General features: G+C 38.4%; 1 protein-coding gene across 1 annotated transcript; it reads left to right on the top strand.

Moving 5' to 3' along the window:
* The first annotated feature begins 3,632 nt into the window (after positions 1 to 3,632).
* Positions 3,633 to 10,640, top strand: LOC307046590 (14-3-3 protein beta/alpha-like). Its single transcript, XM_079693029.1, has 6 exons — positions 3,633 to 3,789; positions 4,309 to 4,733; positions 7,412 to 7,532; positions 8,154 to 8,317; positions 8,400 to 8,495; positions 9,573 to 10,640. The coding sequence occupies exons 2-6, from the start codon at positions 4,440 to 4,442 to the stop codon at positions 9,645 to 9,647; spliced, it is 750 nt and encodes a 249-aa protein (XP_079549155.1). The 5' UTR covers positions 3,633 to 3,789; positions 4,309 to 4,439; the 3' UTR covers positions 9,648 to 10,640.
* The last annotated feature ends 1,116 nt before the right edge of the window (positions 10,641 to 11,756 follow it).

An 11,756-nucleotide genomic window follows, 5' to 3' on the forward strand; every position in this document is an offset into this window, starting at 1 on the left:
TTCAAATGTTAATGTCATGCTGTTGCATCCTCTCTTGCACTGCTGTATAATGGAACATGAATGATATCCTTTTAATATAGGGGGAATTGCCACACCAGACTATAGATCATCTATGATTTGGGAGAGATATGTTGCAGAGTTTTAGTTAAATTGCTGTCATGACCAATTTGTAAATATTTGAATCAAAATGGAGACTGTTTTGCAAAAATATATGGCCTGCCTTGACTCTTAAGGCACATTCACTCACAGCAGGTCTGACCAGTTCCTCCACGTTCTGTAGAAGTGAAGAGAGCAAAACCAATTGAGCTAAGATCTATACATGCACTGGGGACCATCAAATGCCATGAAAAAATGGCTGTGTAATTTTAGTTTTAATTTACTTTGAATAATTTGTATTATCGTTGATAATTTAACACTTTTTACACTTTCCAAAGAAACGTCATTATTATAAAAAAAAGCATTGTGTAAAATATGTGTCCATGATTAGCAATCGTGTCAATAGTTGCTCCTTACAGTGCCTAAACTCTGCCAACAGAAGATAATGGCCAAAATGCACATGCAATATTATCAAACTGAACAAAACAATCCAGAAACAGCCAGAGATAAAGTATATGATGTCTTTTTATGTTTTACACAAACACAGAAAAAGAACAGTCGTGATTGAAGAGGTTATCTCCTATCTGTATTTTAGACTCTAAATAATTAATTGTAAAAGTGACCCAGATAACAGCTCAGAGTTGTTCCTCATATCACCAGTGAGTCCTTACTGCCAACGAGTCGTTCGACCGCATCAGACAGCCGGCTTCACCATCAGGGAGTCGCTGCGAGAGCAAGCCTGCAGTCGATCATGAAGAGGAAAGGAGTCACAGAGTAAAAAAAACAACTTTCTACAGCTTTTTAAAACTATGTTTTCCTTCCTAAACCTCGTCTATTAACCTGTAATCCGGGCGTGACATACTGTAGAAATGCAATCCAACCATTAATTTGTGGTGGACTGTGAATTGTGTGTATTTACTCAAGTACTGCATTTAAGCATTTTGCACTTCACTTGGGTAGTTCCATTTCCTGCTACTTCCTACTTCTACAACACTATATCTCAGAGGCAAATATTGTACGTTATATTTATTATCTGGCACTATTACTGTGAAGATTCAGATTCAGATTCAAAATGTAAACTATAATCAGCAGTATACAAAGTAACAACATTAAAGTGATGAACACATCAATGCATCAATTGTTATAAATAAATGATATAACGTAGACCTATATATCATCTGAAATGGGAACTATGCAGCATAAGTACTTTCAATTGTTGTGCTTCAGTATATTTTGAGGTTGTACTTTTACTTTGAACATTTTGTTCGCAGGACTTTTTCTTGTGACAGAGAATGTCAACAATGGTGTATAACTACTTTTGCTGAAGCAAAATATCAAATTACTTCCTCCACCACTGCCAGTAACACAAAAGGGTTTATGATGTTGTAAAAAACAAAGCATGTTTATCGAGAATAAAACCTGTTTGTCCGTCCGTCTTGATCTGGACTGCTGTCTGTCAGTAATGGTAAATAACTGTGATCATCTGTGGCTGTATGAATAAGCACACAATGATACAAGCAACTACGGTTTATGATTCTTATTTAACTTTCACAAAATGATTACATTGACCATAAGCCAACAGCTGTGTAAAATAAAGTGAATTAAAATATATAAAGCTGTGTAAAAAGAAAAACATATAAATACTTTTACGAAATATAGCCTATACAAAATAAAACCAAATAACTAAAAATAGATAATTGTAAACATTAAGTACACAAGTCATTTACAGGTCTGTGTTTTTTTCTTTGTACTGCTTTTCAACCAGTTCATATATATTAATTTATCTGAAATAGGTTTTACAGTTTCTTTATCATTAATAATATTGGTTTGTCACCTATTGTAGACATGCATCATATTAACCAAAGCCACTGAATGAGAGCTGTTGTCAGGCAGGAAAGGTTTCTGCTGAAACCAAAACCCGGGGGGGTTTCTACACATTACGTAAGCCCAAGTAATTTCATGACCTCAGCAGCTTGTCACCCTGCCTTCTTCTGTGGGTGAGAGGTGGAGAAAAGGTGGGATAACGCAAACACAAAGGTCAGAATGAGCAGGTTTAATTGTGTAAGAGAAATAACTAGCTCAAGATAGACATTGGAAGAGGGAGGCTGATGCTTCATGAGATTAAATCAGAAATGTCCCCCTAATTTTACTTAGGCAGAGACAAGAAACATACTGCAAGCTGTGCACTGAACAAGTGAGTTATTATAGTTATGCCCACAAATAGCTGTTATAGTTGACATATTTACATGTGATGTGAGTGTGTGTGTTTACATATTTTAATGAAAGCAAACAAGATAATTTGGGAAATTAAGTCATAAAACATTATAGAGTTGTGTAGGCCTTCCACATGTTTTGACATCGTTTTGCCGTAGTTTAACACAGCCAATATTTACTCAAATTCATCAAGACTTTTCTCAGTTGTAGATTATTTGACCATTGTGGAGGCCTTCAAGAAAAACTAAGGTTTTCTTCAAGAATTAAAAAACACAGTATGGCCATTTTCTAGGTATTTATTCGAATGGAAAAATGCCTAGCACAGCGTGTGTAAGTCAATCTGTATCTGATCAACTATTGACAAAAGTTCTCAGGTATAATTTCAGTTGTCCAACGGGGGACATTCCTGAGTTGTGATCCTTTTCAGGGAGCACACAGCCATTTTCATCCCCACCACACAGTTGGAAAACACAGCCCATCACTGAGATACCCTGAGTGTGTGTATTGTCCTTTAATATAGGTTACAGATGAAGTAATAATGGTCAAGAAATCTCACAGAAACATCAAAAATCATTAATAGTCAGATACCTAAACACATCTATCTAAATATAGACTACTTTTCTTTGTACAAATGTACAAGGCAAACCATTTCCTAAGAAAGGCTGTATTTAAATGCAACAAAATCTGCTCATTCATTTTAAAGAGCAATGTTTATTGGGTTAATGTCTGTTAAGGGCCCCAATTGTAACTGTCACAACTGGGTTGGGCACAGTCATTCATTTCGAAGGAGAGAAACATGTAACTCAGTTTTCCCCCCAGATGACATAAATAACAATGTTTTGAAAAGAAAAGTAAACATTTTACTATCAAATGTGGTTTCTTACACTGGGTTATTGTAGTCCTTGTGTTGGTAGGATGAGATTAAGATATTTGGACAACAATGGAGTTCTATGGCACAGATTAAAGAGCTACATCGGGTTTTGACTATGCAAACCATTCGTGTGAGATGTACATTCATAGTTTATGTTGGTTATATAAACAATATAACATATAATTGTCCGTGAATAAAGATTTGAGAAGGCGAATTGTCTCGTGAGTGCCACACCCGCCTACAGCAAACTACGGCGTGTGAGGGCAGCGAGTGATTGGACGAGCATCACCATGGCAATGCGATGACGTCTTCGTCCCTTGCTCTAATTGGAGGAAACCCCGTGGCCCCAGCCGCTGCAGCGTTCCGGTCTACCAAACTACCCCAGACGGACCGCCTCTTTCCCCCGCGCTAAACAACTATTCGTTTACACACCTAAATGTTCCTGACAATCAAATAAGATTTCGACTAGTGATTGGATAGTTGATATCAAGTTGACCCGCCCCATTTGAGCACGTTTAGTTGTATTTTCGCTGCTGTTGCCATTCTCTGCCTTTCTGAGCAACCACTCAAATCGGATCAATTTCAGGAGCAAATTTGGACCTCAGCAGGTCAGTAACGATGAGTCTTTTTCTTGTTTCTACCCTTTAAGAATATAAACGCTGGTTGTTTTCCGAACTGTGATATTGTCGTTCGTTTAATGCTTAGTGTGAGTAGCGCTAACGTGACATTTTTTTTTTTTTAAAGGAGTGGCCGATGTAGCTAACGCCAACTAGCTTTTGCTAACTTGCATAGCTAGCAGCAGCAGACAGCTTTGTGGCTGCAATTGTAGTAACGTTAGCCGATTTCAGCTTATACACCGTGTATAAAGGCAACACTGGGTCTTTTTTATTATTGTAAGTTAAGATAATTGTGGTTGAAGTGAAGCAGTGTCTGTAAACGTTATTTTTATTCGTTCAGCGCATTTCAATGACTGCTGTTAACCTAGATGGTGCCACTTTCCAGCACCACCACACCAGGCGGATGTATGTTGTTTCATGTCATGATAATCGGTGGGCCATTTTGCACTGCATTTGCTTAACGTTATATTTATATCCACACCTACTAATTGAATCTTCTCCTTTACGCAGCTTGTAACCTTACTGAGGGAACCGACACCGTCGATCTCTTGCTACGCCCATTCCTTAACTCAACAATCCAACAAAGATTGTAGTGTCCCCCCGGATTTCTAGTCCATACGTCTCCAAGACATAAAAAAACTATGGAAAGAGCGGATCTTATTCAAAAGGCCAAGCTCGCCGAGCAGGCTGAGCGTTACGACGACATGGCACAATGGATGAAGAAGGTTACGGAGCAGGGAGAAGAGCTGTCAAACGAAGAGAGGAACCTGCTCTCCGTCGCCTACAAAAACGTGGTCGGGGCGAGGCGCTCCGCATGGAGGGTGTTGTCCAGTATAGAAACTAAGAGCGAGGAAAGTGAGAATAAACAGAAGATGGTCAAGGAATATCGGGGGAAGGTGGAAAGCGAGTTACAAGATATCTGCAACGACGTCCTGGTAAAATATCACATTTCTACAATATATGTTTAAGACTGCCCCCTCTCTCCATGTTATCTGTATATGAGCTAAAGATCCCTTTCTTAAAAACCTCATAAGTACATCATTATGATTTAATCAAGTTTCATTAGTGATTGCCATATCTGCAGTATGGTTGAATTCTTACTCTCGAGGCAAGGTGCCAAGGGGGGAGGTGTTCAAATGTATTAAGTGAAATATATGATTTAGCTTAGATATTAAGGGATAGACTTTGGAATTGGTGACATACACTTATGTGGTCAACTTCAGGTGTGATTCCATGCCTTATATGTAGTCACAACATTTTAAGTGGTATATATTTATCCATTAAAGATGTGTTAAATTGCATCTTCCCTGTTTCTTGTAAGCTCCTCCTGTAACTATGGCCACAAAGGACAAGGAAGTATTATGTAGTCCTCCCACTGTTCATGTCTTTTGGGAATCTAGAATTAGAACAATGAGCCTGAAATCTTTTGAGGGCATGCACTGACAAAAGGTCATAGTTATTACACCAGCAAGGTGGTTCCAAATGTGTGGAGAGAGAACTCACAGGAAGATATGCTATGTTCTCTTGCTCTATAAAGCTCTGATGTGTTAGTATCCATGCAGTCCCATCTGACCGATAGAAGCTGAATCTGGTCAGTGCAAGAATGACATGCCTAAACAACTCATACACTCCCTGAAGCCCAGTTTGTACAGATCATCAAAGTGACACCCGCCTGCAGAGCCACTTATTGAACCTAATGACGCTGTGATTGACAGTGGAGCCAAATGCATTCTCATACATTACACACACACATGTAAAGGCTTAGCTTTGCTGGAATACTAGGGGGTTGGTGTTATACTTTCCCCTCTTGTTAAATCTAATGCAACAGCACAGATTGGTGCGTTGCATTTTTTTTTCCTACCCAGCCTTGATAATGGATTATAGGAGATCTGGGCAGAAGCTTAGCACTAAGATTGAGATCATTTCCATTTGCTGCTGTCTTTAGAAATGCACTGAAACGTTGCAGGGGGCATTCTTGTTCAACCAGATTTCCATACGTGTTCCTGAGAATACGCACTTGCGCAGCAGCTGTGACTCAGCGTTCAGTATCTCTGCCATTGAGTATTGACTGAGAGTTTGTCAGCAGAGAAGGGTGTGTCAGTCCTCATGCCTTAACTTGTCTGCACAAAACCTGACGGGTAGGTTATTCACCCACAAAGGCAGAAGTGTAGACACCGAAATAGTCAAGTAAGATGATTGTGTGCCCCTTTTCTAGTTCCCTTAAAAAAAGACTGAAACCAGAAGCTCTTGCATCTCAGCTAAAGGCAGCAACAGGGACTCCAGTCTCTACACAGGATGTGAATGTAGGCCTCGTAGACTAGACGAGAGGCCAGCTGAGCAAAATGATGCGGTTCACTGATCTTCAGAAAAAGACACGGCATACTTTACCCTGACATCTGAAGCTTTTAAAGAAAGGGAATATATCAATTCCTGACATGTTAAAGATCTCACACACGTAAAACCGGGCTTTGATCCACAGCCACTCTACTTTGCTTTCTACTTAGTCCTGGTTCCTGAAACCAGAGCATTGTGTTAAAACACCAGGCTACCCCTCTTTTCTCTATTGTGTAGAGCATTTAGTGATTGAGGAATGTTTAGCACTTGAGAGTTGAGACATACATGTGTTTCGGCTGAGCTAATCTTTATGTCGGTAAATGACAGGGGAGTGGCTCCTGGGTTGGGTTTGGCTCAGAGAAGCAAAGATTATTTCCCCCAGATTTGGATGAGATGGCTCTTTTTAAAGTATTTAGGTCCTAGCAAAAATGTAATCTTAACAACCCTCTCAGGCACAACTGTTGCTAGGATGAAGTTGTTGGGCATTTTCATTCTGATTGTTAAGTTAATATATTCCTTAAATTGTTTAATATGAGCATAAGACATACATTTCAATGATGCAGATAAGCCTTGGTTATTTTCCAGGATTTCATTTCATTTTTATTACTGCTATATTACCATTGGTAAAGCATAGATTAAATTAATTTTATGTTTTGTAATTTGATTCAAAATATGTAGGTGTTCGTTAGTGAAGGAAAATACAGTTGCGGTAGAAAACTCACCAACACATTTCTTGTGACTGTTGAAACTGAACATGCCAGCAAAAGGGTAGGGTATGGATGGTTATGCCTCATCTGACAGGAGTCAGCAATAAGGCACAGAAGGAGAGTAATGTGTGTACTTTTGGGCAAAAGACAGTTTGGGACACACTTGAGGCCTGGCCTTGTAGAGACCCCAACAGGAGAGACTTAAGCTTTAGCTCACACACAGTAAGCCAACACACCTAATGGAGCAGAACTGTTCATATGAATCATTGAACTGAGCAGCCATGAAGTAGTAGTAGTGCTCTCTGGTGGATGGATGCTAGTAGGACACTTACAATGGGTGAGCCCCACCTATTTAGCGTTTGCTCACACACCAATAGTGCCCATTTTGACAGTGTGCTTTGAAACTGTTTTCTAAATACGTACCGTGTCTGCTGTTTCAGTTTATTCTAAATATCATCCTTCAGATTTGTCTCTTCATCTGTCAGTCAAATGTCACAGTGTGCCAAGTCTTACGGTTAGATATTTTCTCAGTGCATCTGATTAAATTGATCTTGTGTTTTCTGTCTTCACAGAAACTGCTGGATGAGTATTTAATTGAAAAATCCAAAACTTCCGACAGCCAAGTCTTCTATCTTAAGATGAAGGGGGACTACTTTAGATACCTCGCCGAAGTTGCCGGGGATGACAAAAAGAGTGAGTTCATGCCTTCCTGTCAAATTGTCTGTGTTGTTCCTGCTACTTTGCTTCTCATTTTATGTACTGTTTTTAAGATGGTTAGTCATTTAGAATGCATGTTAAAGGGTCGTGCCCTTTTAAACATCCAAATAGTAGTGTGTCCGAGCTGAGAGCTGGAAATGACGTAAAGGTAGACTTTTCGGCCATGTGACCACAGGTCCCCAATCTCACAGGACGGGAAACACGACTGGGTGGCAGCTAATTGGTCTGAACCTTCTAAATGAAAAAAATTGAAGAGAAAAATATTATACATACATTTTCCATAAGCATATCTTTTAATACTCATTGGCTTTGAGGTGTTAAGATAGATTTGACCTGTTGTCATTGTGCAACTTCATTCCAATATTCCACTAAAATGTCCTGAAACAACCTTTGCGGTTGGATAAAACATCATTGAAATGTGAACAACAAAAGATGATTTAAAATTGGTTTAGCCCACAAAGCTTATGAAAAGACAAACTCCCTCAGAGGAAGTTTTTCAACGACCTAAAAATACAGTTTCAATGTATATTTTAATATTTATTTATCTCTCAAAACATCAATTGACCCTTTTTGTTTATTCTATTTGTTACCTTTTAGAGACCATTGCAGACTCACAGGAGGCGTACCTGAAGGCGTTTGAAACCAGTAAGATTGAAATGCAGCCCACACATCCCATCCGCTTGGGCCTGGCGCTGAACTTCTCCGTCTTCTACTACGAGATCCTGGGCTCTCCAAAGAAAGCCTGTGAATTGGCTAAAACGGTCTGTATGCGTCATCACTCACTTTACCTTGTCTACAGGTGTACTATGTTTCATGTATCAACATTTTCCTTTTTGCTTGCAGGCATTCGATGAAGCCATTGCTGATCTTGATAAGCTAAATGAGGAGTCCTACAAAGACAGCACTCTGATCATGCAGCTCCTCAGGGACAACCTGACAGTGAGTGTTCCCTTCTGATCTTCACTGTGTCACAATTGCACTATGTTTGCCTAATTGTCTTTCTTATAATCTCTGTTTTCTTTAAACAAACTTCAAATGTGTTGAACTTGTTTTACTTAAAAGCAAGGACAAAAGCCTGATTTCATAGTAAGGGCTGAGACGTTATGAACCTTAACAATGAGTGTAATGGCCCGCGCTTCAGGACAGTCTCTCCCTGAATCAACAAAAGGTTTTGGAAAATGTATTTCTTGTGTCAACGATTGGACGCAAGGATTATTTAAACTTGGTGATGAGTACTCTGGTAGCTGCGTCTACAAAGACCTTACCATTTAAGGAACTACGGCTACACATCTAAAAATTAATAATGAACCGTGGCTCTTAAACTTTGACCTACCTCGCCTTGTCAGAAAAAAACTACTGCTTATCATCAAGCTCTGAAACAAAAGTGACTTAGCATTGCGATGGTCAAACAGAATGGGAAAACAAACACCTGCCTTCCTAATCAAAATGTACATCCTCCTTACAAATGAGCTGAGGTGCAAACACGTGACGGCTACTATAAATACAAAAGTCGGTACCTCAGGAAAAAATAAGTTGGCAGGACGGCCTATTGGATACTGGATCACTTACACTTTGATGATCGGAAAACTTTCCTCATTTTCCGCACAATTAAGCTCTGGTTAAGGTGTTCTTTTGCTTATGATCTCTGATGCTCATTAACAGTTCATCTTAAACAGTTATGAAAAAAATGAATTCCCAACAATGTCCACCCAATCAGCAGTCATGCTATTTGCAGTTTCCTTAGTTAACCAACAGGTTAGCGAGTTAGTTTAAGCAGTTTTTTGCCCCCACTTGGGTTTGGCAGCAGGGGTAACTTCTCATAAAGTAAGCAATAACCAAGCCCACAATGAGTTAGGATACTATTGGTCATTTTACTCTAAGTTATACTTATATGGGTTTGAATCCTGATTCATGGTCTTACCAGAAAATGAAACTTGTATCCTAACACAACTACTAAGATTGTTAAATTGCCTGTTTGAGTAAAGTTGTGTGTTCAATTTGTGTTTCTCTCCTCAGTTATGGACATCAGATGCTGCTAGCCAGGACGAGTGCGAGGCTGAGGGACAACAAGAGGCTGAAAATGAAAACTAAAAACCGCCAACCCTCGATGTTGGAGTCATCTCTAAAAACAACAAAAGGAAGAAAAAAAAAAAAACTTTTTACACATCCTTCATTCCTTATTGCTCCACTCAAACATTCTACCAATGAAACTGATTGCTGAAAAGAGTCATGTAAGGAAATAATAATGAATAAATAATTCTTTTCATAATGTAGATTTTGGCAACTGGTGAAAAGAGAAACCCTCCATTCCTTTGGTTTATGTTTGTCATGGCCTTCCCCATTTGTGCAGTTTCAGCCGTAGAAAAGTGATCCATAGCTTGACATGGTATCAAACCCTTAGCTCATTTTAGCGGCAGGAAAAACTAAAGTCCCATCATTGAACAACTGGATGCTTTATCAAATCATTTGAGACCGTTTGGATTTGTTCCCGATAATTAATGTTCAATATAAAAACTAGTTTCTCCCATACCCTTTTTAAAGTGTGTCTGTCTCTACACAATTACGTGGTACGGTTACAGCAGCTGAACCTTAAACTGATTACATTTGAATATTGCAGGGAAAGCTAGTGCACTTTACATGCTGGCATTAAATAGTATAAAACGGCCAAATAGTGCTAATTGGTTAGATCCTCACTTTCTGCCCTGGTTATGATGCCACTCTTTCACTGAAGCATGCCTGTTGTTTTTTGGGGGGGAGGGAATTGTGTGGCTTGTCTGAACAAATGCTGGGACCTTTTTAATGGGAAGAAGACAATTCTGTAATGCATGTCTCTGGAGATATTACACTGGAATGGGAACAAATGCTGTAACACACATGTCAAAGTCTCAAGTTAAGTCATTTTAAATGCAGGTTTGTACACATCCTTTAAGTGGGTGATTTAAGTCTGTCCAGTGATTGTCATTAGAGATTTGGGCCACTATTGTTTTACTATTCATTCAATTGTAGTCCCCTAAAGCCTTGTGGAACTGTTCCAATCCCTATGTATCAGCTATGTTAACATAAATAAAACATTTTATAAACCAAGTCTGAGTTGGTATGTTTATTTTATTTGCTTGATAATGTACTTCATGATGTCAATTCTCTATTATTGCTACTTACTTGACAGCTTGATATCCTTTAAGAATGAGAATGCTTCTTTCTTTGGATTCAACATAATTATTGCCCCAGAATGAAACTTATGCAACTACATTTGAAATGCTAGGTAGAAAATGAATAATTTGCATATATAGTAAGTTAACTCCAGTGCATTTAATGTATACTGTTAGTGGTTTGTAATTATTTAAAAAAAAAAAAAAAAGATAATGAAAGAAATACAAAGCAGCCCCACCTTATCAGCTGGAACATCAAAGTGATTATCACAACAATGCAAACATAATAATCTAATGATATCATATGTGCATTGTTCTGAAATGATCCATTCTGCATATTGAGTACACGCTTACATTTGAGTGCACTTCTGGTCCCTATCAGTGGTGTAAAGTAACTAAGTAGATTTACTCAAGTACTGTGCTTGAATTCAATGTTGTGCTACTTTCTACTTCTACTCCACTACAATTATTTGATACCTTTAGTTACTTTACAGATTTGGATTAATGATGTGAAATAGTATCAACATTTAAATCCAATTTACACCTGGAGTAAGTTCACAAGCTACCCTGCAGAATAAAAAAGAATTAACACTAGCTGCACCTTTACCAGCTTTGATAACAATTTAATGCAGGGGTGTCCAAATGCGGCCTACGCTCCATTTTGAATCGGCCCTCAGCAAATTCCAAAAGTATAATGGAATATGGCCCACAAATGAAACTTGTGCTTGTCTTACATTGTACTTCTTAAATATAAATGTAAAAATATATTACACAGTAGTATTCATGTGTTAAAACCACTTTTCAAATAAATTCAGTCAATTTAAGTTGGAAACTTTTTCTAACATATCTTATTAGTTGATAAGAAAAAAGCCCAATGACTTATTTACATAACAAGCTTGAAATATACCCTTCCTATTTCTCCTTATTATAATCAATCTGAGGCTTCTGTTTTAAGGGATGAGCTGCCAACACTCACAAACATCATTGACCTACATTTGATTGATTTTGCTAACTTAGAAGTTATAACTGAACTTATGAGGCAATGTACCTC

The sequence above is a fragment of the Notothenia rossii genome (assembly GCF_949606895.1).
Source record: "Notothenia rossii genome assembly, chromosome: 7".
Taxonomy (NCBI): Eukaryota; Metazoa; Chordata; class Actinopteri; order Perciformes; family Nototheniidae; genus Notothenia; species Notothenia rossii.